Below are 27,559 nucleotides of genomic sequence, written 5' to 3' on the forward strand. Positions count from 1 at the left end.
AGCTGACTCCGGTCCAGCAAACACCTGCCACGGAAGCGCCAGCCCGGGTTGCACGCTCGAGCAACATTTGCCCGAGTTCTGCAACGCTCAGGGTTCGCTGCAGCCGCCTTTGCGCTTCTTGCCGTGGGGCACAAGGGCAGCGAATCAGCACGACCCCCCCCTATAAGAAATGGGGGGAAGGGGACACCGACGTTAACCGAAGGGGAGGTTTGGCGTAGGACGCCTCTTCTCGGCCGTTGGGGAAGCAGCCGCTGCTCCAAGCGAGCAGAGAAGCGTGCTGCAAACTTGGGAACGAGGGTGCGACGGCTACCCGGGAGACAGCGGTCAGGGCTTTTGCGCCGTTTATCTGATATCTACTTTGTCATAAGTTTCACCAAGGTGAACGAGACCCCCCCCCTTTCCCCCAACACACATATTTCCTTTGGCCACCTAAACACCTGCTGAAAGCCCGTTTGGCGAGGCTGTACTTGTGATGGACTAACATCCCCCGCTCTCTGCCAGGGACCCGGGAAGGGCTACAGCCAGTGTTAGGCGTGGCTGCTCTCGTCGGGTGGGCTTGACGAAAAAGGGCTTTTCCGAAGGTGCTCGCGCCGGGAAACAGCTTGCGCCTTGCAGCGCACTACTTCCACGCTCGGCCTGCTGGAGGTGTGTTTACTTCTGCTTTCCCGCCCGGAGAGGCTCAGGAGGGAGGGAGGCGGGCAGGCCGGGCGTTTCCTCGTTGCCACGGAATCCAGTGGGTAACTTCAAGCCTTCGGAGGAGGCAGCTCAGGTGTCTCTTGCAGAGGCACCATATTACTTTTAACTTTTATTACACAGGGACACAACAGTCCACATTCACACATCAGTTTCAGCATTCAAAATATTCAATGCATAGCTTCTTGTAACCCTTGCAACAGGCAATCTACCAATGCCCAGCATGAAATAAACACAAGGCGGCGGGGGGGGGGGGGGGAATAAGCGCAAACATAGGCCAGCTCAAAGGGAGATCAAGCTAGTTACTACCCCCTTTAATTACATTCAACTGCTTATTGCTCCAGTCTTGCAGAAGGGGAGGTGCCAAGCTAAGATGTAAAAGCCACCAAGTGAGTTTGAGTAGGATAAAATTTGAACTGCAGACCTCTCCTCCAAGACTGCCTTGTGAGATACACGCTGCCACCAGTAATGCTGATGGAGATAGCCCCCCCCCATCAGAATGCAAATACACAGTAGGAAACTGAAAGGGGGGGGGAGAGGATTATTTAAACCTCAATCAGCATGAAATAAACACAGGGCTGGGGGGAGTAATAAGTGCAAACACAGGCCAGCTCAAAGGGAGATCAAGCTAGTTACTACCCCTTTTAATTACATTCAACTGCTTCCTGTCTCAGTTGCTCCTTCTTGTGCCTCTGCAAAAACAAAGGTGAGGATGGTATATTGTTTGCTCCAGGCCAGCAAAAGTACCTCTTATTCTGCATTTCAGATGTCCTTTCTAATCTGTCTGGTTGAGCTGGTGTGAGAAGTATGCTCCCTACAACCTTTTAAGGGGGGGGGGGAGAGAAGGCTTGCAGTGTGTATTCTGTGGAAGATGTCTAATCGCCTGGCATTTAATGCTTACAGGAGACTTGGGGGCTTTAAATGAAAGGAAGCACCAAAGAAAGGAATTTAAGGCAGTGTAAGCAAAGGAGGCAGTTAAGGAAATGGGTTTAGAAGACAAGGAGTTCAGCAGCAGCAAATCAGTGAATCATTTGAAGAAACCTCAGTCGTTCTTAAGATCAGGAAAACCTGTAGGCTGATGAAAGCATGCATGACGGATAGAAGCACTAGGAAGGCTGGCATTGAAAAGCGGGGTGGGGGGTCAAAACAGGCAGTGAACCAAACAAGCGATTTTTAAAAAGTGTGGTAGTGGTATTGGAAGAACAGGGGCTACTTTGATTGGAATCAGCCAATTACTCAGATGCTGCAATGCAAGTTTGGCCTCAACAGAATGTAGAATATCATTCCAACAAGACACTTGAGGGTAGTTTGCTTCCACTGCGACAGAAAGTGGTTTCATACCGAGGGGCATTCGAACGCTTCAACACAACAGGATTTGTAAAATGTTTCTTGTGCACCAGAGGGCAATATTCTCTGTCAAAGATCAGGAGATTGACACTGGAGTTAATCCTAATATCCAGTGTCTTCCTTCTGGCCCTTCCGCTTCTCCCATTCCACAGAAGAAATGGCACTTGAGGCTTTGGTGCACAGAAGCAACTGCAGGTCATAAATGCCCTACAACTTACTAAAGCATTCTAAGGAATGGCAGATTACACCTGAGTAGCCAAAGTAACAGGCAAATTAGCTGTATTTTCCCAATGAAGTATATACCTGATTCAGATCAAATCAAATTATTTTTAAAAACACTTTCCAAAAAAACAAGGGATTGAAAATACAGAGATAACTTTCCAAGCACCTTCTGCTTTTCCACACATGGGTGTTTAATGAACAGTTCATCTTTTGCTATTGATTTTGCCAGAGCAGAAAATAAATGTTTTTTCAACAAGTTGAAATATTGTCTGACCAGAAACAATTGTACATATCTTTCCTTGGTACTGCAAGTAGTTTTACCCACTACAAGGTACTGGGATCTTAGCAGCATCACTGCCTGGCCCAAAGAGTTTGCTTCCATGGCTAGAGAAAGAGGCGATTGCTGGTGAAAAGTGCCAGTGATGTTTAAGCAGATGGAAAAGGTGCTACCTTTGGAGAGACAGCCATTACCTAAAAGTGCATTCTTTTGGGGTGCACTTCATAAAATCAGCATTACAATCATGGTTCATAGGTGTAAAATACAATAAGATGGTTACATACAAAAGGCAACCCTGCAAACTGATAAACAAGAGACAGGAAAACTAACGGGCATTCTGGAACTCCCCAGATGCAAAGCCTTGAGGATTCTGTCATCTTCTGTCGGGTTTATGTGAAAGTTTGCAATGGCCACCAATCCTCAAGGAGGTGGAAAATTAAGTGGAATGCTTAACATTCAACTTTGTCACTCACTCTCTTTTCAGGCCAAAATGGCATTTCTCACACTCAGTAAGGCAACTCCAGAAAAAGCAGTCAGCCGGTCATCCATACTCCTTCATGAGCACAGAAGTCATCAACAGTGGCCTTTCCTGCCTTATTTGTGTAGGCCACGTCACCTCCATGCCAGAGCAGCTATCCAATAACCACCCTGATTTCTGCATTCATTACAATATAAAACTTAAATTACTTATTTTTTTAAAAAAATATTACTAATATAGATTTTCCATCTTAAAACGCCTTATACATTTACAGTACTTGTAACTATTTCAGTTCTGAGCCGAGGGTGTTTAAAAGGAAGGAAGATGAAGAATTACAACTGAGTTAAACTGGGGTTGAAACACAGCAAATCCCCAATAGGGATTGGGGAGAAGCTACAATCGGTGGATTCATAGTGCAAACTTTAAAAAAAAGAAAGGGGAAAAAGTGCAGAACTGCACTGTCTGACATTGTCTCAAATGTAAATCAACAAGACATAGTTCCCTATACTGTACATGCAATAAGTTATAGCAAGCAAATGACAAGGCTGGAGCATTCCACAATTTTAAACTGGTGACCAGAGCCAAAGGCAGTGAAAGATGGACGTTGTGGATGCATGCTTCAAAGTCCTGTAGCTCTTGCATTTGAACAAGTACTGTCACGCCTTGTATTTCTGTTTCCCAGTCTCACTTATCACACAAATATGCTGAAATACAGAAAACACAACAATTGCAAGGACTATTCTACAGATGCTTATTCAAGCTATTATCAGTGTGTCCTTGTATGCAGAAAAGACCATTCCCCCCAAGATATAGCTGCCCAAGTAACAGAACCAAGGATAAGGCTAGGGGTGTGGCACCCATTAATATCCACAGGGCGTGAGCCGGATGCAACCTTACCTCTTACCCAGATACTGGAGTCACTAGAGAAAGGGAGCAGGTTTAGACCCCACCCTAATGGTATCTAAGTACAACCATTAGTTTATCTCACAAAAGCAAGTGGTTCGTTCATATTCCTACAGGGAAGGGTTGCACTATTGTGGTAAGAGCAAATTTTGTATCCAACCTCCACATCCTACTAACAAAGTGCTCAGAGATTCTTTGGTGGTGGTGGTAAGTGCTGTCAAGTTGCAGGGTTTTCAAGGCAAGAGATGAAAAGAGGTGGTTTACCAGTGTCTGCCTCTGCATAGCACCCCTGGAATTTCTTGGTGGTCTCCATTCCAAATACTAACCAGGGCCAACCCTGCTTCTGAGATCTGATAAGATTGGGCTAGCCTGGGCCATCTAGGGGGGTTACCGCACTTTGTATTCCCAGCAATGTATTAAGAGTTTGAAAATGTTATAAAAAACATTACTTTAAAAGGGTTTTTGGATACCACGGCTTATAAATGGTTGGAAGATGTCTTCACAGCTAAAGGGGCCAAACAAAGTGCGAACAGTATTTTTTATAACGTTTTCAAACTCTTAATACATTGGTGGGAATACACAGTGCGAACAGTATTTTTTATAACATTTTCAAACTCTTAATACATCGCTGGGAATACAAGTGCGGTAACAGTCAGGGCCAGAGATTCCTTTACTCTCTCAAAACCTGCTATCATTAAGAGCACTTTGAAATCTAAACATATTTATCCCAGTTTTTGGCTAAAATACATAGAATCATAGAAATATAGAGTTGGGAGGGTTATCTAGTCCAAACCCCCACACAATGCAGGAAATTCACAACTACCCCCCAATATACAAGGGTGGCTAAAAAAAGTTTTTAAAGTTCACGGCTATCATAAGTGATCCAATCCCAGCAACTAACAGGAGGCAAAGAATTCCCAAAGGACCTAAAAAAGAAACCACCTTTACCATTTGGCAAAAGGCCAGCAAAGATGAAGCAGAGTGGACCTCTTTAAGGAGAAAGTCTTTGTGCACTGTTGAAAAGGCTTAGTCCTGAGTAACTGCAGACAGCAGGAGGATATGAATCAAGGCTTCTAAGGAAGATCTTAATTGAGATGGTTCTTCTGGCAGAATAGCTCTTCAGATACAGATCACTTTTAAGGTGAAAAGTGCTATGGAAGTTCTCTTTGTCCTCATCCTCCCCTCCCAACTCAACAGTGTCTCCTAAGCCATGCAGTTCTATTACATACAACACTGAACTTAATGGACCGTGGTCTGATCCAGCATGGCCTTTATGTTTTCTTATGAACAATTCATGGTGTTTTTTTTTAACGAAGAGCTAATCTTCCATTTAAAAAACCCAGACTTTACAACTGTTAAAAGCATTATTTTCCCAGAAGCCTCCATCAAAAGCTATATTTAGGAACTGAACAGCAGTTTGAAAGCTCTGAGGTCTTTGACTCTGAATGGCTCCTTCCACAGGAGCAGTCACACTCTCCACATTCTTTTAAGATGCCACTCAGGAATAATGAATTGTGTATGAACTGAGTCTTCCAAGGCTTACCACCTTTTTTCTCAAGGCAGATAAAAAGCAATGGGCACATTTCCCACCCTTTCAATATGTGTTTGATTGTGAGAATCTTAATCCATGCTAATGGAATCCGAAGGTGGTAATTATTCCAGACTCATTCATATGACGTTCAACAGTCATATGATTTTGAGCAACATCAGCATCACTTCGGCTGAATTTCAAATTCAAAGGCTATTATCATGCTTGACTTCCAACAAGAAGGTACCCCCCTTTTATTTCCAAAATGGCCCTCACGCCCCTAATCCTCCACTTGGACTCAGACTCTCTTTTAAGAAATACCATATTTAACTGGCACTACTTGCCAATATGGAGCTGGAGAAAACCCCAAACTGGTGTCACCTTAATAGGGTTGGTTGTGAATCAGAAGGAAACTTTAGACCATTTGAGCCTTAGGTTCCCAATACTGCTGTTCAACAGCAGAGGGTCACTGTAGAATTAACTTGTGGAGCTCACTGGTGCAAGATGCAATGATGACCACTTAAAAGGGGTGTCTAATTCCACTGAGGGTCATGTCTGAGTCCAGCATTGTCTCACCCTCCTACTCCAGGGTTAGTTGGGCAAGTATCCCAGGATACAGCCTCAGAATAGAGCAAGAGGAGGGGTTTTCTCTTCACCCAGTGTCCACACTCTGCTCTGCCAATTATCTATTCCCATCAGCCTTGGAATGGGACTGGCGCTTCCTCCCTGACTGTTCCTGGGCATGCCCTTTAGATGCTTCCCCACTGAAAGGTCAACCCCGGGCCCAGCCAATACTCTCTCCCCAATCCAGCCCTGGGGAGTGGCAGGCCCCTAGGCCAATGGATCCTTGCCTTGGATTGGTGAGCTCAATGGCCCTTCCCCTAAGAAGGTCAGTACTGCCTGTTCTCCCAGCCCCTTAATCAGAGCTCCCCTTGGTCTCAGTGCCAGGGTCATCTTTGGTAGGAAGTTGGGTGGGTTGGCTTCTACTGCTCAGCATGCCGCTGAGAACCAGCTTGGCTCCTTCAAGCTGGCTGACTCCTGAGTACACTCCGTCAGGGCCACGCCCTGCTGCGACCTGACAGGCTACTTCCCCAGCCTTGGGGCTTGCTGGTGCAGTGTGCCTTCTGTGGTAAGTGCGGGGGGGAAGAGGTGTTGACCCTGGACAAGGGGATTCAACAAATTCATGACAAGGTATCAGTCAGGAGTGCTAAACATATCTGCCATACTCTGAATATCAGTTGCTGGAAGAAAACAGCATCAGAAAGCTGGACTTCCACACCCTGCTCGTAGGCCTTCCAGGACAGATGCTGGACTAGTTGGGCCACAAACTGGACTCAGCATGGCTGCTCTTAGATTTACTTCCATGGCTACTGTCACTCTGGCATTTCTCTTCCCATCACTGAAAGAAGCATGGATGCTGGTATTCCCAAGTGCAGCTAAAAAGGGGAAAGAGAACAGGCACTTTCTCTTCTATTATTTTTGAACAAGGAAATGCATATTGAGTAATTACTTACATTCAAATCTCTGAAGTATTCGTTATAATCTAGAGCATATCCCACAACAAACTTGTCTGGCACTTCAAATCCAACAACTGAAAAGAGCAACAGGTTATCTATAAGTTCAACTTTAAAAAAAATCTTTGGACTGTGGAGTTAAACCCTCTAGGCCAGCTCATTCAAGCTTAAATACTGCACCCAAAACAATATTGTGATTACTTAAAACCATAACAGGTATTTGTTGAAAGGAGCTTTACTCTTGAAAGCTTAGACCCCCAAAATTTTGTTGGTCTCTTAAGATGCTACTGGACTTGAATCTAGCTGTTCTACTACAGACCAACACAACTACCCTCTGTAACTTAAAACCATAACACATCTGATGAGATATGTATTACAAATCCAGTACATAAATAGATGTTTTAGCATAGAAAAAATCTGGAGTTTAATACCTATCATATTTTGCCCTTCTCCAAGGAGCCTGGAATAGCCTATACTGTTCTCTACTCCTCCATTTTGCCTGAAAAACAGCCCTGCGCAGACCTGAAGTACTGGGACCAGTACTATTTGTTCATAAATTATTTGGAATTGGGGTTGAGCAGGGTAGTCGAGGGGTGTGCATTTGGCTAAAGCCGAACCGACCCCCACTCCAAAGATACCTTACCAGAATATATGGGGGGGGGGGGGGTTTACTGGTAAAAAATGGCGGCAAATAAAGGGAGCCGAAAAAGTGGATCCCAAATAATTGTAAATTTTTTTTGGCATTATCCGGGGCCGCTTTGGCCCCACCACCATTTCTCCCCTCCCTCCCCTTTACTCACATGCTGGCTGAGTCCTCGCTGCCACTGAAGTCCACGTAGACTTCAAAGGTGGCAGCAGCGGCAAACTGAATATTTGAAAAAGCAGATACAAGGGTTTGCCTCTTTTGGAAATTTCTGGGTTTATTAACCTCGAACCGCAAAAAAAATACTGACAAAAATAGTGCACACCCCTAGGGTAGTCACCAACTTTATGGACGATACCAGATAGCTCAGGATGGTGAAAACCAGGGTAGATTGTGAAGAGCTGCAGGACCTTCAAACTGGGTGAGTGGGTGACAAACATGGCACTAAGTGGACAAAGAGTTCTCAAATATACAGCAAGCTAATGGATTGTACAGAGTGCAATCCAACCCAGATCACATGACTTAATCTAGCTCCATCTCCCGCTGTACCCACCACAACCTTCTGTCTACAATTTCATAAGCTTCTGGGTGCTATTTAAATCCAGAGAATATTCTCAGGTACTTTTCACATCTCTCTACCCATTTCCCCCAAATTTGGGTACCCTTAACATTTGCACAGAGTTCACTTACAGTCAGGTCGGTATCCTACACTTCGAGGTGTTCTTTTGACCAACAAGCTGTTAAAAGACACCAAATGAAATTAACTGCAATAGAATTTTAACAAAGTCAATACAATCTGCATTCGCCAAGTTCTACCCTCCCTTACAGGTACATCACAGAATGAACAACAGATCAAGAGTTAGAGAGGGCAGCAGAAACAACCCTCCAATCAGCTTTCTGTACATTTTAAAGGCTGCTCATTTACATAAGGGAAAGGAAGAAGATGACAGGATCATTGCACTAACAGGAAATTATATTGGTAGACAAGGAATCACATTTATCAAGAAAATACTTTTTCCCACCTCTCAACTGAAGCTTTCAGGGTTGGTGGGGAAAGGTGGCACATTTATACAAGTTTCCAATAATAAAACAAGTATCATTAAAATAGTGTAGCAAGAACATAGGTCAGTGACAGCCCACAAACATTATCAATAGTGCAATAAAATTTAACAAGAGATTTAGCAAGAAGAGAAAAGGACAAATAGCACACACTGCGCTGTTAAAGAGTACATACAGCAAAATTAACAAAAATCAACCAAAAGCCTAGTCAAATAAGAACCCAACAGTTTAAAGGCTACAGCATGAGGCTGGTAACTATCTGTAGAGAGGAAATTCCAGTCAATATGCTACTACAGAAAAGGCATCTCTCAGATAAACCATGTACCTGGCCTTAGAGTAGGGTCCGACTGGTTCATATAAGAGAAAGGTTCATATAAGAGCAAGTGGTCTTTTAAAGTAATGGACTGGGGTACTTAAAAGTGGTAACCTGTACACTGGACTCTGCCAAGAAACAAACAAGCAGTCAGTACAGTCCTTTAAGATCAAGTGAGGTATGTTCCCTGGGACATGTGTGACTGTGGAGAGCCAAAACTCCATCTGTAAGACTGAATCTAACAGCACCTACAAGCAGCAAAGCTATTATTTTAGGAAGAGTGAAACCCCATTCAATCTTTACTCATCCTCTGTGGTTGAAGAGCCATCAGGGCAAATGCCTCGCCACTTCCCTTCTCATACAAATGCCATTCTGCTACACTTTCACAGACCAGCAGCAAAGAGCGGGAGGGGCTCCCTGCAACATACCATAGGGCATTTAAAGACCGACAGTCTGTTATCGGCCTCACCCTCTTAAGTTCATTCCAGGACTACCAAGTACAGCTAGTACCCTGAGTCAACTCAGGTGCTTGGGGGTTGTTATGACAACTGGGACTAGCCAGATGTTTCTATGTGTGTGTGTGTAAAGTGCCGTCAAGTCGCAGCCGACTATGGCGACCCCTTTTTTGGGTTTTTTTTAATGGCAAGAGACTAACAGAGGTGGTTTGCCAGTGCCTTCCTCTGCACAGCAACCCTGGTATTCCTTGGTGGTCTCCCATCCAAATACTAACCAGGGTGACCCTGCTTAGCTTCTGAGATCTGACAAGATCAGGCTAGCCTGGGCCATCCAGGTCAGGGCGAAGTTTCTATACCCAACTGTAAATCTGATAAGCTGTTGGATCTTTGAGATAGTCATACTACTAATGAATCAAAAAGTTAAAATCAACAGGCTTGTTAGTTTGCATGGGCAAATTAAAATGTGGAATTCCCTACTCTCCCCCTCCTCCTATGTATATACAAGATTGACCTGAAGGGATGATTGCCTTTTTGCTTAGCCAATATGACGGGATTGTTGCACCATCTTTGGATTGTGTTTGATTTTAATTGGTTTTATTGTTATAAGTTTTAATAGTGTTGGTATAAATTTTAAATGATGTAACCCGCCCTGAGCCGGCTTTGGCCAGGGCGGGCAGGCTAGAAATCACAAAATAAGTAAATAAGTTAACAAACAAATGAATAAATAACAATTACTTTAAAGCTTTCCTAAGTGGCAACTGAATATGGCATAATAATAGCCTCCAAATCCTTAGAAACTATTAGCATGCTGCTTGGGTCAAAGCATCTCCTCTGCATCCTGAAATATAGATGAACACACCTCACTTGCTGTTGAAAAACCAACTCCAGACCCCTGAAATAGCAAGCAAATCTTCTGTGGACACATATCAGCCCCACTTTGGTTTCCTCTGGGGCCAAGGGTTCTCTCTCAGACATCTGGGAATCTGCCAGATTAGGGATTCACTGGTTTTGGGGATCCAAGGTATTTTAAAATAACTACTTTGGTTTAACTGAGCTCTCCACAAAGTAAATAGCACTTTGAAGCCAATTAGAGCAAGAACATCAAATACGTTTGTTTAGGAAGGTAGCTTCAAACTGATAAGAAAAACAAAAAAGAATTTTAAGTTGGCTTGTGAGTAGTAAAGTAATATGTAGCAAAAACATCAGGTATAGCTATTTAAAAGGGCTTATAATCTTGAACAGCAGCACTGCTGTGAGGCCGGTCTATGCTGTGAGTTCCTGTAAAAAATTTTTTTTGTAAAATGCTAATGTTTAGATTTTTAAAATTAAATCGTCAATTCCTCTCAATAAAGTGCATATCACCGAATAATCTTCCTTTGTTGCTATTTGTTAGCAGAAGCACACAGTAGGAGAGGCAACAGTTTCCAACGGAGGCTGTATTTTTCACAAGTCTTCAAGACTCAATATCAGAAAAAGGCCAAACAATAATGAAAAGGTCACATCCTCCTCTCAGAGTTTTTAATTCTTCCTATGAATATGGAAAACAACTGACCTTAAGGGGCTATTGCAATATAAACAAAAGCCCCACCCCAACCTGTTTGAAAATTCCAAGACAGTTCACAAAAAGGCAATGGAACTGATTGCTATCAAAACATACCTGGCTACCTTTACCATCTTTGGATTGTACTGCTTGAGCAGAGACAGGAGGGTCTTCATTGTCTTACCAGTGTCAATTATATCCTGGCAATTAAGAAAAAGATAGCCTTGCAAAGGTAATTTAAAATAAATTAACACTTTTAGACATACACACATACTTCCCACCTCAACTAACATCTAGTCAAATACAAAACAAGCTGAAATAAAATACATCCTTATCAAGTTTCAGAAAAAATAATGGTAGGAATGTACCCACAAATGGATATCATTTCTGGAATGTATAACAAAGCTTGGTCCTATAGTATCTTGTTTGTGATTTGTTATAATTACAAAAGCATTTTTAATAGGAAAAAGTTACAGCTGGTCGCAATGCAATTCAGCTGTACATTCTTGGTTACTCGTTTAGAAAGCAAGCTAATCAACACAGAAGTTTAAATTATGTCCTGGTGGTGGTTACTTCAACAAGTGAGTGTGCTTTGAGCTTTTGGAACAGCTGTCCTTCTTTAGTGGATTTTAATCCACTCTGAGGGCTGTCACTATTGGAGCCAGGGGACTGCTGCTATTCTGGAGTAAAATGATGTGATCTTGCAGGGCAGCAATAAGGTTCAAGGCTAATTGGCTGCATAGCATTAACCCAAATTATACATGTTAAAGGAGTAAATGCAAACTCAATACTTACTTCTACAATCAAGACATTCTAGAAGATGGAAAAAAAACAGAAGCCCATGAGTCATTTAAGTTAAATTTAGTTTCCAATTTTTATTTATCCAGACATTTTTCAGACTGTGTTTCAGTTCACTATTTCCCTAATTAACAAGCACACAAATATAAGCAAATGCCTCATCTATGAAACAAGCCAGCAGAATATGGCTACAAATTATGCCCTGCGGTTAAATTACCTAAGTTTCTAGAGCTCATTAGTGCATTCTTTTGGACTCCAAACAGAAACTTTATTATAGTTCAAAAATAAACTACTGATCTCAATGAAGATTCAGAACCAGCTGAGAATTAGGGAGAAAAGTGTTAATAACAAATCAAATATATTACTTGCAATATCCTGCTATTTTTACTTAATTGACATTTCTATGCTGTTTTGGGAACCTTCATATGGACAATAATCTAACCAAAAAATGTTAAATAATCATCTCTACAGCAGTTTTTTTAAAACAGTCATTCCCACAGTAGCATTCAGAACTGACAGCGCTTCCTCATATTTTTAAGGGCTGTCTTTGTATTTAAAGGGGAAAGAGAGTGGTCTAAAATGTAATGTCTACGAATCTATCTACATGGAGGGGATGGGGCAGAAAAAAGGGACAGGTTGCAAAGCCCAGGTAAGTGAGCAGCTGAGGCTATGGGCACATTTCTGAGGTAAGCTGCCAGAAAAGACCTGGAGACTTAAAGCACAGAAAAAGCTACCAGAGACACAGCAATTTGTCTAAAGGCAAAGGGACTGCAGGTCGTACACAGGAGCCAAGACCATACACGGTAACCCTTTGAACCATCCACTTTTCAACACGTTACAGGATAACTGACAGAATGAAAGGCAAATTTTTGATTGCGTCGAAAACTACTTGTATCCCAAGACTGTGCTGATGTGCAATGCTGTCCAACACAGCCAGAACAAAGGGGATCTAGGAACACTAGAGCATTCCTTCTAAAATGCTTTTGCCTTCATTAGACTAAAATATGAGTTTCCCATGAGCTTCGTATAATTATTTTAATGTACATCCTGAAAATTGCAGTAGATTACAGTGCTTTACAGCAACTGTAAAACACCGCCCTGTTGTTGGCCTTCCAATGTTTGCCCACTGTGAGAGACAGGATGCTGGACTAGATGGACCACTGGTCCGATCCTGCAGGATTCTGCTTAGGTTGTTATGAATATTCGTTTTACGCATGGACATACCTTTCCAGTTAGGGTCGAGAGGTCATCACCACCAATCACTTTTATATCACCAGTTGACTGGTCGTTCTAATTTTAAGAAAGGGGAGAAAGCAAGTTAGCAATAATTTTTTAAAAATCTCTACTGAATTTAAAATGTGAGACTTGGAAAAGAAAAAAGGGTATAAGACCTGGAACAATCTACCACACTAGAGTGCAACAGTAGTATTTTCTTCAGCTATGGCACAAAGAACAGAGATGTACCCTGCACACAATAATGCTGCGTGCCCCTTTTTCTACCAATAGCAGCTGTCCTCCCTCATCTTGACTAAGCAGCTGAAAAACACAGTGGGGGGAAAACAGCAGTGGGGGGAAAGAGGATGTTTGAAAGGGGGTCCCATCCATGGCTACTAGCCATGGTGACTAAAGGAAGCCTCCATATACAGAGGCAGCAAACACCTAAATACCAGCGCTGGGAGTCAGCAGCAGGGAAGAACCTCAGCTTCTATGTCCCATTTGTTTTACCCTCCAGGGAAACTGGTTGGTAGCTGTGTGAAACAGTACACTGGACTAGATTGATCTAATCTAGCAGGTAATCCTTAAATTCGAAATAACGACCTGCAGATTAGTGCTGGAGTGTACTCAGAAAATCATAACTTCCTATTGCAGAACAAACATGTGAGCATTAATTGCAGTGTTTGTGTCACTGCATCACATGGTGTCTTGAGTGCAAGAGCAACCTGGAAATAATAGTTTCTGAAAAATCTGTTTGGGACCTGAAAATCCTGATACCCTCCACCTCTGCATTTTAGCCCTAGGCAACTGCACACTTGAAAGATCTGCATACACAGTCGCTTTCACCTTCTGCGTGTACTTTAATCTTACTTGTTGTTCTGTCAGATTTAAACACACCCCTGCATTTCATACTGGATTGCAAACTGAGCCACACTAGTGAAACTTTTTTCTTCTGAGCTATCTGTACTGTTTGTAAAGTGTATAAAGGCAGTATCTCAAGGTTTAGTTTAAAACAACCTATCCAAACTATACTGAGAATTACTCAATATTAACAGACACATGGCCCTAGGTCTCCCACTTAGTGAATCATGAAAAAGCCCACCCTATCCTGATTCAGAAGAGGGAAGGAGGTGTGGCACACTGAATGGCACTCTGGAGCAAAGCGCAGCACAATATGAGATCCCGTACCCCTTTCCAGGAAGAGAAAGATCACGATGGGTAGACATGTTAGTCTGTCTGTGTCAGTAGAAAAGAACAAGAGCCCAGTAGCACCTTAAAGACTAAGATGATTTCTGGCAGGGTATGAACTTTTGTGAGTCACAGCTCACTTCTTCAGGTTTCTGAAGAAATTGTGCCAGAGATTTTGTTAGTCTTTAAGGTGCTACTGGACTCTTGCTCTTTTCTACTGCAAGAAGAGAAGTATGACTTATACTGAGCTTTATACCAGAAAGAGGTAATGTTGAAGCTCTTCATAAACAATAGTAACTATTATTACTATACATCAGTGGTTCCCAAACTTTTCAGGCCACCGCCCCCTACCCTATCCTATAAAAAACATTATTCAAAATAGGGGGTTTGCATGACGCACTAAAGAACAAGAAAATTTCAAAACAGTAACAATTAATTGCACATCTATTCAAAATCAAATTAAAACTTTTAAGCTGAAATTTATTCAACAGAACTGATGAACCTGATCCAGTGGTTCTAGCTCTTCAAAGTCTGGGGGGAGATTCTGATAGTTTCCACCAAATTTGCCAGCACGGTGCCATAACTTGATCTATTGTAAATTAGTGAACAACACAGTTGAAGGGGCCCACCTCTAGCGCCCCCCTGCTGCCCTCTTGCCTCCTAGTGCCCCCCTAGGTAATCCCACTGCCCCCCAGGGGGTGGTACTGCCCACTTTGGGAACCACTGCTATACATGTTACCTGCTTAGACCAGCAGAAACATCTGGGGTTTCAACTAACTCCAAGAAAAATACATGTATCAAGATAAAACAAACAGCCCTTCCTTACATGGGAGACCTGCCATTCTGCCGCTTCTAACTGCTCTAAAACTCAGCTCAATGAGTCTCCAGACCCCGGGGGAAAGAGAGGGGGTCAAACATTTCTGGTGTCTAGAATGCCAAGGCAAAAAACAGGGACCTCTTTGGACACACTTACACAATAGCTTTTCAACCTGATGAAGTCTACAGTCATAGGAATGGACTTGTCACTGTTTCGGTTCAGGGCTTTGATGTAGTCCAGCAAGTCAGCAAAGAACTTGTAGCCCCCCTTAAGCACACAGAGCGCTACAATGTGATGACCTCCCATCCCTTTCATAATTTCTCGTGCCAACCTCTCTGTCCTGTGGAAAGATAGAACACTTTTATCTGAACAGGAACCATTTACTAGACAGTCTCCAATGTTGAGTCTTTTCATAAATAATGGTAATTATTATTCACGTTACCAGAACAGTATAAATATCTGGGGCTGCAGCTGAAAAACACACATACCAAGTTAAAAACTAACAGTCCTTGCTCATCCAATACAGTATATTACCTCCCACTTCACAGTGAATAGGACTATTTACTGATCAGTGACATTCTGCTTTCTCACTTCTCAAGGTTAACCTAATAGTAATACTGCCAAACTTACTTGATTTTACAAGGCACTGTGTGCCAAAGCAAATCAATGTCTGTGCCTAGTTACTGGAAATCTTTCAAAAGATATGAAGCACAGTTTTAGAAGGTACACTGAACCAACATTCTGAAGTGTATTATAGCCTGAATTTGCCTTAGGAGTGCATTGGTTATCATTCCAATAATCCAGAAACAAGTCGGCCAAGAACAGATCATCATTCTCACCTTAAAAGTTGTGTTTTTTAAAAGTATGTCAGGTGATCACATCAGTGAGCTGAATTTTATGGGACAGTGGGACAGAATGTTAGGTCCAAAAAGCAATGAGCTGAAGAGAATAGTTGCTTCAACTATTCTGCAAATGTACATGCATGCGTTTGCACAGGTAGGTTCAACAGTAGTTCTCATGCTTCAGCTTATACAAAATCTACACAATCAGACCACTGGGCCATCAAGGTCAGCACTGTCCACTCAGACTGGCAGTGGCTCTCCAGGGCTTCAGACAGAGGTTTTTCACATCACCTACTATCTGGTCTTTTCAAGCTGCCTTATACACAATCAGACCATTGGGCTTCCGTTATCCTTTGGCTCAAATTAAATCTTATCCCTCAAGGACTGCTACCCCTGCTTCTACAGGATAAGTTCCAGTCAACATGGCTAAAAAGGGTCCTTAATAAAATGGCCTGCTTGGGCCTTTCTCCACCTACCCTGTTAGCCATGGGCGTAGATCAAGCATCACGTTTCTTGAAGCAAAGGGTGGAAGACATTGAACGCCAGACAGACCTTGGAAAATCACCATTTTTCCTAGTACCTGATAAATCTAGATTCTTGGTCTCACCTGCAGCTTATTTTTATCATCTTGAGTCTATTAACTATAGGAAGGCCTTTACCCTTGCCAGATGCCAGGCCCTAACCATCGAAGAAGCAGCACGGGGGCTCTATTAATAAAATTGCTAAATATACTCAAACGTGTTCGTGTCCCTTTACTTATGCAAAACAGTATGCATATACAAAAACAAGAAAATAAACAATATGTATTACATTCATACAATACATGCATCGAGTTCAGTCCTCTGTGAGCTGTAAACTTGCGCTATGTAATGCGGCAAAATTCAATTGAAAATAAGCAGAAGAAAATGTCACGGCCACCTTTCACAGTCTGCGACTACAAGTTCATAGCTGGCTGCGTAGCGAGGTGAAAAAGAAAGAAAATAAGGGAGGAGGCACCCTTTCAGGACTAACGATTGCCGACGTCGCTGGAAAGGAGTGGAGAATGGTCTCCCGGGGGTCAGGAGATCCCGGATTCCTCCCGGTGAGGAACACTATGGTAGGCAAACGAAAATGAAATCAGGCAGTAAGAAGTCCAACTTAAACGACACCCTAGGTTGGCGCTCGTTTCAAAACTTCATCAGTAGGCTGGTCTCCTTTGATTTGATTAATGTTTAGCTTCTATGTGGAGAATTGTCCACAATGTTAAACGGGTACATAACCTCTGTAATAAAAAATATATAATCAAACTATGTTCTTAGCTGCTAAGAACAAAGTTTGATTATATATTTTTTATTACAGAGGTTATATACCCGTTTTCTTCTGCTTATTTTCAATTGGATTTTGCCGCATTACATAGCGCAAGTTTACAGCGCACAGAGGACTGAACTCAATGCATGTATTGTATGAATGTAATACATATCGTTTATTTTCTTGTTTTTGTATATGCATACAGTTTTGCATAAGTAAAGGGACACCAACACGTTGTGAGTATATTTAGCAATTTTATTAATAGAGCCCCCGTGCTGCTTCTTTGGTATAACTAAGTTAACACAGCATAGGTTTTGTTGTAATTATTAAGGCCCTAACCATTGGCTATTTTAGAAGGGAAATATAAGAAGATCCCTAGATCAGAGAGGTAATGTCTGTGTGGAACAGGGGACATTGAAACCATCGAACATGCACTGATATGTTGTGCATTCTACCACGAAGTTAGATCAAAGCTTATTTTCCCCCTACTTGGTAAATTCCCTGATGAGTCAGTTGAGCTTTTGGGAAAGAAGCTCCTATTAGAAGACCCTCAGCTTACGCTCCAAACGGCCAAGTTCTGCGCTGTTGCTATTAAAATACGCAGAGCTTTATTAGAGAATGATTATTAGAATATTTTACAATTTTATCAATTTTAATGTGATAATTTTTACCAGGGGTTGCTTTTATTGACCTTACACCTTTATATGTACGGGCAGTCTGTGATCCTGTGGTGCAAAGCTACAGTGTCTGGAAATTTTGATGTGTTGGCACATGATTTGTCAGTCGACCGTATTAATAAACGTGACTTGACTGGCCATCAAGGCCAGCACTGTCCACTCAGACTGGCAGTGGCTCTCCAGAGCTTCAGACAGAGGTTTTTCACATCACCTACTATCTGGTTTTTTCAACTGGAGATGCTGGGGATTGAACCTGGAACCTTCTGCATTCAAAGCAGATGCTCTAGTACTGAGCCACAGCCTCTTCCCCACACTTTTGTAATTTTTTTGTAGAAGAGAAAAAACAAGTTACATATACTGTATTAAAATGAAACTGACAATATGAGTTGAGTACACACATTCTTTTAAAATCTTCACTAAAGCAACCCAGATTCATAATGTGACTAAATAATAATACATCCAAGATTGAAACCCAACTTGGTTATCTCGTAACATCTCTGTTCTCACATTTTAAGCAACACTGACACTGCTTCTGATTAGTTTCTCTAGTTTTATTATGACTATTGTCATACAGCAGCATATGCCCCTGGCCAGGTGTGCAGCCTTACCATCTGCTATGCTAGAGGGGAAATTTAAGAAGATACCCTGGGAGGAGAGATTCTGCCCCTGCAAATCAGGGAACTTAGAAACTATTGAGCATGCCCTCCTGAACTGCAATTTTTATACGTTACCCAGTTCGAAGTTTATTGAGCCCCTCTTATCGAGTTTGGGACCTGACAGGACAGGAGAAAGGATTGAGGCGCTCCTACAAGGGGATAATTCTTCAATCACTCTTCAGGTTGCGAAATTTTGCATGGCAGCAATGAAAATTTGATGCCATAGAACAGTCTCTTAGCCCAAATGACAATGTGTCTCGGTTGTAATTTTTTCCTTTTAAGTGGTATACGACTTGGACTGTAATTTTTTGCTTGTAAGAGTATTTTAGTCCATGTTTCCTGTTTTATCTGGCTAAGGGCCGCAAATAAATTATCTATCAGCAGCATATGTAACATTACTTATTTTGATAACTATACTGCTGCTTAGAAACTACCATAAGTAGAAGAATGACACTTTAATTCTTGATTTTTCTAAGTAAAAGTATAGCATGCTTCATTCATGGCAGTCAGTAATACAAAGTCCAGGTACTGGCTGCTCATAATGGATCAAAATTGGTATTTCATAGCCACGTGCAAAGTCACCACTGGGCTGGTGCAGAAGATGTAACCAGAGGATTGTTGTCTGGGACTGCATTCTTTACTGAGGTTTAAGGTAAAAGGTACATACATACATCTTAAGGAAAGTAAACTAATCCCTGGTGTCAACCCCCCCCAATTTATTAATAATGGAAATGTTTTCTAAACATATAGACTTCTCCTGCAGCATTTGTTTTAGAACATTACTGAAAGTTGAACAAACCTGTCCATAATAAGTCCATGAGGAATGTAGACTTTTTCCAAATCATCTGCATAATGCTTTGGTATACAGAACAAATCGAGGTCATACCCCTGTTCATCATCTCCAATCTGAAAGGAAAACAGAAAAGATAAAACCAGATACTTTCCATACAAATAATGATCCCAGTCTATGACAGTTTCAAAATATGGATTTGCACACTTAAACATTGCCCCATTAAAAAAGGCAACCTGTAATAAGCAGAAAAGTAATCTTACACCTCTAAGAACAGGTGGGAGCTATAACCCATAGATAGAAGCTTTGTATATACAAGGACCTTGCTTTTTTAATTGGCGCTTCCTGACAGAACACAGGGCTGGGATGGATCATTAGAACCTGGAAAACTCTGGACTAAAATAGCACCTTGCACCCTTGTTAATTATATGACAGAGAAGCCATATTATGCTCCTCTGTACATCAACATTCAACTAAGTGAGGGATTACCTGTTATGAATCAGAAGTCTTTAGGGAAACAGGCAATAAACACAAACACTAGACTAGACTGTAGAGGGAAGTCAGGCTTGCTTTTAATGCGATGCCTTAAAAGAAGACATTATCATCAAACTCCTGTCCATATCTCCATGCACCAGGAAAGAGATGGGCCAACACATTATAATAAGATGATGAAAATAACTGACCATGTCCATAGAGACCTAAGTGTAACATGGAAACAACTGCAGTTCACAAGCAGCAACATTCAGATTTCTCAGAAGGTTTGTGCACAACCTGCCTGGGTTCATGATGAGGCTCCTCCCAGAACTTTTTTGTCCTTTTCACTGGAAGGGCTGTGGTGCATGCATATTTCAGAGAAGGAAACCCCTGTGTAAAACTAGGGGGGGGGGGAGTCCTTAGCTTAGGAACTCAAGATTCAGCAGTCCATTCTTCTATGGGTTCTTGCACTGGCAAAACTCCTTCCAAGAATCGAAATTCAGGTCTGGGTGCAAAAATTGCTCTCATGAGAAAGGTTCATCAATGATGTCCCCAAATCTCCCTTTCCTTTCACTGATGGTTCTCTCTTCATGTACACACACCAACCAAATTGGCTGTCAGAAGCTGTATTTCCCCACAGTTCCCCCTCTTTAACTCAGGTACATCAAGAGAATATAAGCTGCAAAGGGAAAGGTCTTCAGAAATAAGAAAAAGCTGAAATCAGAAACCCACTTTTACATTCAGGAGTTGCAAGGAAACTAAAGCAAAGTACTGGATATTTTTATTACTGGGTCAAGGTTATGGAACTGCATTGTTTAGTTTGACAATGTTTTACCATTCAGTTTATAACAGCATCAACCTCCAGACACAGCTAGCTCTATTAAACTAGTCAGATCACGCAAAATCACACCAAACATAACCTTCAAACATATACCCTACGTTTTGGAAACAAAAAGGATAGTTGGGCAATGTATTACACCACTTCCTATCCCCAGCCATCAAGGAGCAAAATAAGTAGGGTCATAAAATATGCCACTGATGGTTCAGAGCTTTCTAATCTCTTCAAACCCCACCCCTCAGCATAACCCTCTTCACCTCGCCTTGCTCTGTGAACCACCTCTGGCTTCCCCATTTTCAACCATTTCTGTTTGGGGAAGAAGGAAAGCCTCCAACACACTCTAGAAAGGATGCTCAAGTTGTAGTGAAGCCCCCACCCCACCCTCGGCTTTAACATCTTCTTTGAAGGGAAAACACATTCTAGAGTGGAGCAAATATAAAATGAGATTCAAATTAGACCCCCCCCCCTGCCATTAAACTCCCTTAACATAACCAAAACGCTCTCTCGCTCTTCCCCCTTACCCATGGGTAAAGATTGTCACAGACAGGAGACCACTTCAAGAAAGCATGCAGATGGCAACAGAAATTCCAGACAGAAGTTTAAAAAAGAAGGGTTAAGAAAGCTGGAAGAATACCAATTTGACTCTTAATATGGGAAAGAGGTGGGGGTAGAAGAAATATGATATCAACTTAATTTTTTACTTGGGGATATATAAAGTTTTTTAAGATCTAATCCATTTTATATGACAGAGATGAGTGACTAGAGAAAACCATGTTAACGTGCTTTGTTATGTCTCTGCTTTTATTTTTTAAATGATTTTATCACTTTTTCCTCTCTTTATTAATATTATATTATATTATTGTTGCTTATTGAAATATATTAAATAAGGGGAAAGTATAACATTAAAACAATGACTTATAAGGATTAGAAAATATTAATACAAAGGAGACACCAGATATTTGCAGGGAGGGAGGAAGTCGGTGGGGAAGTCAATTGTTATTAATTATATTTAATACTGAAGACATGCACCTAATACTTTTTTAATTTTTCATCGAGTCAAAGATTGGTATATAGGATGCATTGTCAAAGGAGATGTATAACAATTATTGAAAAATAATATATATACATATACATACACACACACACACACACACATATATATACACACATATATACACACACACACACACACACATATATACACATATATACACACACACACAAAATAAAGCTTCACGCTCTCCCAGTTTCAATCTCATTTTTGGGGGGTGAGACCACCCAGCACCTCTTTTTGCTGGTCAGCAGCTGCGGCTGAAATTAAGCCCCCCCACCCCCAATAACTAAAACCGTCTCACCCCTAGTTTTAATCTCTTCTTTGGGAGGGATGAGCCAGTGGGGGGGGGGGGAAGGGAAGCTGAAGCTCAAACGGATTCTCTCCCCCTCCCAGACAGACCTCCAGCTTCAACGCCTTCCCTTTTCGGGGAAGGGGAAACCCGTGCTCCGTCGCAAAGGGAAACTGAGACTCAAACGGGTTCTCCCTCCCCCCCCCCCGGCCCGTCCACATAACCAGTCCTTTCCCAGGCCTGTTTGTAAACCTTATTCGGACGGGGCCCCACCCCACCCCCCTTCCTGTCGGCCTTTCTTCCTCTTAAGGAGCACGTTGCTCCTCACGAGGGGGGGCCCGGCCCGGCCCCTGGGCCGCCCCCCCGCTCGCTCTCTCTCGCGCGCCCCTTCCTCAGCCAGCCGCGCTCACCACAATGCAGGGGCTGCTGGCGGCGGCGGCGGCGTCGACACTGCGGCCGGCCATGGCGCCGGCGGGCGGGGAGCTCCTCTTCACCGCACTCGGGACCCGCGGGCGGGGGCGGCGGCGGCGACACTGCTGCCCGCAAGGCGCAGGGACCTGCCGCCTGCTCCGAGAGGCGGGGGGAGGAGGAGCAGCAGCAGCGCCGGCATCGGCCCAACCAGCGCCGCCCCTTCGCTTGCCGCTTCCCGCGCGGCCGCCGCCTTCGTAGCCGCGCTCAACATGGCCGCTGCGGCAGGAGTCGTGCGATCGTGGCCCAGAAGCCCCAGAGAGGGGAAAGGCAGCGGTTGCTTTCACGGAGATACTAAGCGTTGCTTTATAGATTTATATACATATAGAGATATACACATATATATATAGAGAGAGGTACATATACATATATAGAGAGATAAATATACATATAGAGATCCAGATCTATAGCTGGATATAGAGATCCAGATCTATAGCTGGATACAGAGATCCAGATCTATAGCTGGATATAGAGATCCAGATCTATAGCTGGATATAGAGATCTAGATCTATAGCTGGATATAGAGATCCAGATCTACAGCTGGATATAGAGATCCAGATCTATAGCTAGATATAGAGATCTATAGCTGGATATAGAGATCTAGATCTATAGCTAAATATAGAGATCTATAGCTACATATAGAGATCTAGATCTATAGCTGGATATAGAGATCCAGATCTATAGCTGGATACAGAGATCCAGATCTATAGCTGGATATAGAGATCTAGATCTATAGCTGGATATAGAGATCTAGATCTATAGCTGGATATAGAGATCCAGATCTACAGCTGGATATAGAGATCCAGATCTATAGCTAGATATAGAGATCTATAGCTGGATATAGAGATCTAGATCTATAGCTAAATATAGAGATCTATAGCTACATATAGAGATCTAGATCTATAGCTAGATATACATCTATAGCTAGATATACATCCATAGCTATAGGTCCATATCTATATCTATCCATCCATCCATCTATATATAGGGTCTTTCCTATCTATCTATCTATCTATCTATCTATCTATCTATCTATCTATCTATCTATCTATCTATCTATCTATCTAGATATATGGGGTCTTTCCCCCCCACTCCCGGTTTTCTTTATTGGTATATTTAAGTTCCACAACGGCTCTTCATTTGGATACTTTTAAAAAAATACTATCCCGCCTCTCCGCAGAGTGTGCGTGAGCGAGGCAGCGTACAATACGATAGAAAAAGTAGGCCAGAGACTTCCCCATAAGCAACCAGCGAAGATAACGCAAACAAGGGGAAACGGCTCCGTGTTATTGACGAAGTTCGTTAAAAAATAATAATAAAATCCTCCAAAAGGGTGCTGGGCGGGTTTTTCTGATCTTAGGTCAAATGTCATGTGCAGTTTTAATTTGTGTTATGTGGTGTTGGTTGACCACACTTGAGAGTAGGGTTGCCAACCTCCTGGTGGTACCTGGAGATCTGCTGTCTCCAGACAACCAAGGTCAGTTCCCCTGGAGAAAATGGCTGCCTCAGCAGATGGGCTCTATGGCATGATGCCTCTCCTTCCCTCCCCAAACAGCACTGTCCCCAAGCTCCACCCTCGAAATCTCCAGGTATTTCCCAGCCGAGAGCTGGCGACCCTACTCGCGAGGCTTTTGGTTGTTTGAAGGGTTTGCACCCAACCTTTCCTGTGTGCAAAGCTGCCAAAAAAGGAATAATCTGTGAGGGAAATGAGACAAAAAAATACCCCAAAGGAAGTTGGAAAGAAATGAGGCTGCTGTAGAAATAATAATATTTATCATTTGTATAGCGCTTTTGAATATTCAAGGTGCTCTTTACAATAGCCCAGTGATGTAGGATAGGGTATAGGGTTATTTTCCTCATACCACATATATGAGGGCCAGGCTGAGAGAGGTGCTTGACTAAGGCCGTGATAAGATTTATTTTGGAGACGCCTTTCTTCATAGTGTTTATGTTCAGCTACCGCTAAATTCTGTCATTTCTGTGCCAAAGCTTTACCACTTGTATTTAAACTCATATATGCAACTATTTCTTTTAAATTATCCCCTGACTAATGTTTAATAGAAACTAAAGTGGTGATTTATTCAAATATGTACAGAGGCTTTTGGGTGTTTTTTCTTCTTCAAATTACCCTTTAAGTAGACCTATTGGAGACTTTAAAACACATATTATAAATAACAAAAGTACTAGGACTGTTTTAGGAAGAGGAACAACTCCACCCCCACCCACAGCTGTCATAAACTTCCACAATTGTTCAGCTGTAACTGCTATTTTTAGGAGCCCCGTGGCGCAGAGTGTTAAGCTGCAGTACTGCAGTCAAAAGCTCTGCTCACGACCTGAGTTCGATCCCGACGGGCGTTGGTTTCAGGTAGCCGGCTCAAGGTTGACTCAGCCTTCCATCCTTCCGAGGTCGGTCAAATGAGGACCCAGCTTGCTAGGGGTAAAGGGAAGATGACTGGGGAAGGCACTGGCAAACCACCCCGCAAAACAAAGTCTGCCTTGGAAACGTCGGGATGTGACGTCACCCCATGGGTCAGGAATGACCCGGTGCTTGCACAGGGGACCTTTACCTTAACTGCTATTTTTAAAAAGTGGAAGAACTGCTCCAATGCAGTGAACAGAAGAAAGCATGAGGTTTGGCAACAGAAGTCCGCGTTAATAATTAGGCATACAAAAAGAGAATTTTAGGAGCGGATTACTAAAAGCATCACAGCAAACAGTAAAGATTTCTTTTAAAATATATCCCGAGCAGGAAACCAGCCAGAGAAACAGTTGAGCCTTAGGATGATAAAGGAATAAAAGGATTGCTAAAGAAAGATGGTGCCCTGACCTGGATGGCCCAGGCTAGCCTGATCTCGTCAGATCTCAGAAGCTAAGCAGGGTAAGCCCTGGTTAGTATTTGGCGGGGCGACCACCAAGGAATACCAGGGTTGCTATGCAGAGGAAGGCACTGGCAAACCACCATGAAACCCCCCAAAAGGGGTCGCCATAAATTGGCTGCGACTTGATGGCACTTTACACACACACAAAGAAAAATGGGGAGGTGGCAGAGAAGCTAAATTAATTCTTTTACTCCGTGGTCACAGAGGAAAGTGTGGGGCATGTACCCAGGCCACAGCCACTATTTTCAGAAAGGGAGCCTGAAGAACTAAGTTAAATTGAGGTGATGATAGATTAAGTCCTAAACCTACTTGTGGCATACACCAGAGAGTTGTTAGGGACCTCAAATGTGAGATTGTTGATCTTCTAATCCATATATGTAATTTGTCACTAAAATCAGTTACTGTACCACAAAACTAGAGAGGCGCAAAATGTTACACCGTTTTTCTAAAAAAGGGGTCCAGAGGGAACCAGGAAATTACAGGCCAGTTAGTCTAGCATCCATCCCAGGCAAATTAGTCGAAACTGTGATCAAAGATCGAATGATTAGGCATGTAGAGGAACAAGACCTGCTTAAGGAAAATCAGCATAGCTTCTGCAAAGGTAAGTCCTGCCTCATCAACCTTTTAGGGTTCTTTGAGAAAGTGAACAAACGTAGATAACGACGACCCTGTAGACATCATATACTTAGACTTTCAAAAGACTTTTGACAAGTTATCTCACCAAAGACTCCTGAGTAAGCTTAGCAGTCATGAGGTAAGAGGAAAAGGCTGCTTATGGATTACAAATTGATTAAATGACAGGAGGCAAAGAATAGGAATAAATTGAGTTTTCACAATGGAGGGAAGTAAGTTCTCACAATGGAGCGAAGCAGTGGGGTTCCACAGGGATTGGTATTGGGGCCAGTGCTAGTCAGTGTGTTTGTAAATGATCTGGAACTGGGGGTGAGCAGTGCAGGTGCCAAGTTTGCAGGTGACACAAAATTATTCAGGATGGTGAAAACCAAGGCTGACAGTGATGAAGTCCAGCAGGATCTCCACAAATTGGGTGAGTGGGCAATGATGTGGCAAATAAAATTCAAAGCAGATAAGTGTCAATTGATGCACACTGGAACAAAAAAATCCCAGCTTCAAGTATATGCTAATGAGGTCTGACCTTGCTGTGACTGAGAGGGAAAGAGACCTTGGGGCCATAATGGATAGTTCAATTAAAGTGTCAACCCAGTGTGCTGCAGCAGTGAAAAGGGCAAACTCTGGGCTGAGGATTATTAGGAAAGGGATGGAAGATAAAACAGCCAATACCAGAATGTCCCTGTATAGATTTAGAAAAATGTGTGCAGTTCTGGTCCCTGTATCTCAAAAGGGCATTGGAGAGCTGGAAAAAGTAGAGAAGATGACAACCATGACTATTAAGGGGTTGCAGCAGCATCCCTATTTGGAAAGGATGAAGAGTCTGGGACTTCATGTGACGTAGGTTCAACTCCTATCTCAGCCCCCTCAATCGATGTTGGGTTACTGTCCTTTATCTTCAATAACATTGGAGTAACCGTTACCCATATTGATCCATGACATTGTACAGTTTACACCCCCATTATGTAATTCCCTTCCTCAGAGACTTGCCCAAGCACCTCTTGGATGTATTGTAAAACCTGATTGTTTAATCCAGTCAGCACAAAGGTTGGGTTCTTCCTGATAGATGGGTGTGGGAATTTTAGGCTCAGGTATATAAATTCCAAATTCCTCCACCCCCATTTTTCAGCCACTATGTTGTAACTGGGGAACTGCAGCAACTTTTCCAGAGGACGTTCACTGCTTGTGTGTGCCCCTGCGATTGTATGACTGTAATAATCTGTGCCCCAAAACATTAAAGCAAATATGACTGTTTTTGTACTAGAGTTTTTAACATATGAATATAGGTCTTTCGTCAAGTCTACCTCTAGCCAGTATTGCCTACTCTGACTAGCAGTAGCTCTCCATAATCTCATGCAAAGGATTTCCCCAGCTCTGCTTTCTGAATTCTTTTTAACTGGAGATGTTAAGGATTTAACGTGGGACTTATACGAACATGTGCCTTTAGAAAACCCTCCTGCATTGGTCAGTGCAATCCTAAAGAGAATTGAAATTACTGGGCTTAGACTGGAGTAACTCTTTTTAGGATTGCACTCAGTGGTCATGTTGGAAATTTGGTTAGTAGTGTTTCTGATTGAAAGTTTTGCTCAGCGGACATTTCCCCCCCCAAATGCAATGTTGTTTCCTCCTTTCTGCCGGATTACTTTGTGAGGCTTTGAAAGAAATTACTCTGCCAAACAGCAATTTCA

At 42.5% G+C, this 27,559-nt stretch overlaps 1 protein-coding gene across 1 annotated transcript; it reads right to left on the reverse strand.

The window, feature by feature from the left end:
* Positions 1-3,467: 3,467 nt before the first annotated feature.
* On the reverse strand, positions 3,468-22,371 carry HPRT1 (hypoxanthine phosphoribosyltransferase 1). The gene is made up of 9 exons (XM_056859281.1): positions 22,308-22,371; positions 19,252-19,358; positions 15,147-15,330; positions 12,995-13,060; positions 11,768-11,785; positions 11,090-11,172; positions 8,296-8,342; positions 6,963-7,039; positions 3,468-3,721 (listed from the first exon to the last, which is right to left on the reverse strand). Exons 1-9 carry the CDS (start codon positions 22,359-22,361, stop codon positions 3,674-3,676), a joined length of 684 nt encoding a protein of 227 aa, XP_056715259.1. The 5' UTR covers positions 22,362-22,371; the 3' UTR covers positions 3,468-3,673.
* Positions 22,372-27,559: the final 5,188 nt, after the last annotated feature.

The sequence above is a fragment of the Euleptes europaea genome, chromosome 13 (assembly GCF_029931775.1).
Source record: "Euleptes europaea isolate rEulEur1 chromosome 13, rEulEur1.hap1, whole genome shotgun sequence".
In the NCBI taxonomy this organism is placed as follows: Eukaryota; Metazoa; Chordata; class Lepidosauria; order Squamata; family Sphaerodactylidae; genus Euleptes; species Euleptes europaea.

Coding starts and splice junctions, on each gene's coding strand:
- HPRT1 (XM_056859281.1), bottom strand. CDS start 22,361: ATGGCCGGCCGCAGTGTCGACGCCGCCGCCGCCGCCAGCAGCCCCTGC. Junction 19,359..22,307: donor CCAGCAGCCCCTGCATTGTG/GTGAGCGCGGCT, acceptor TTTTCCTTTCAG/ATTGGAGATGATGAACAGGG. Junction 7,040..8,295: donor TGTAGGATACCGACCTGACT/GTAAGTGAACTC, acceptor TGCTCTTTTCAG/TTGTTGGATTTGAAGTGCCA.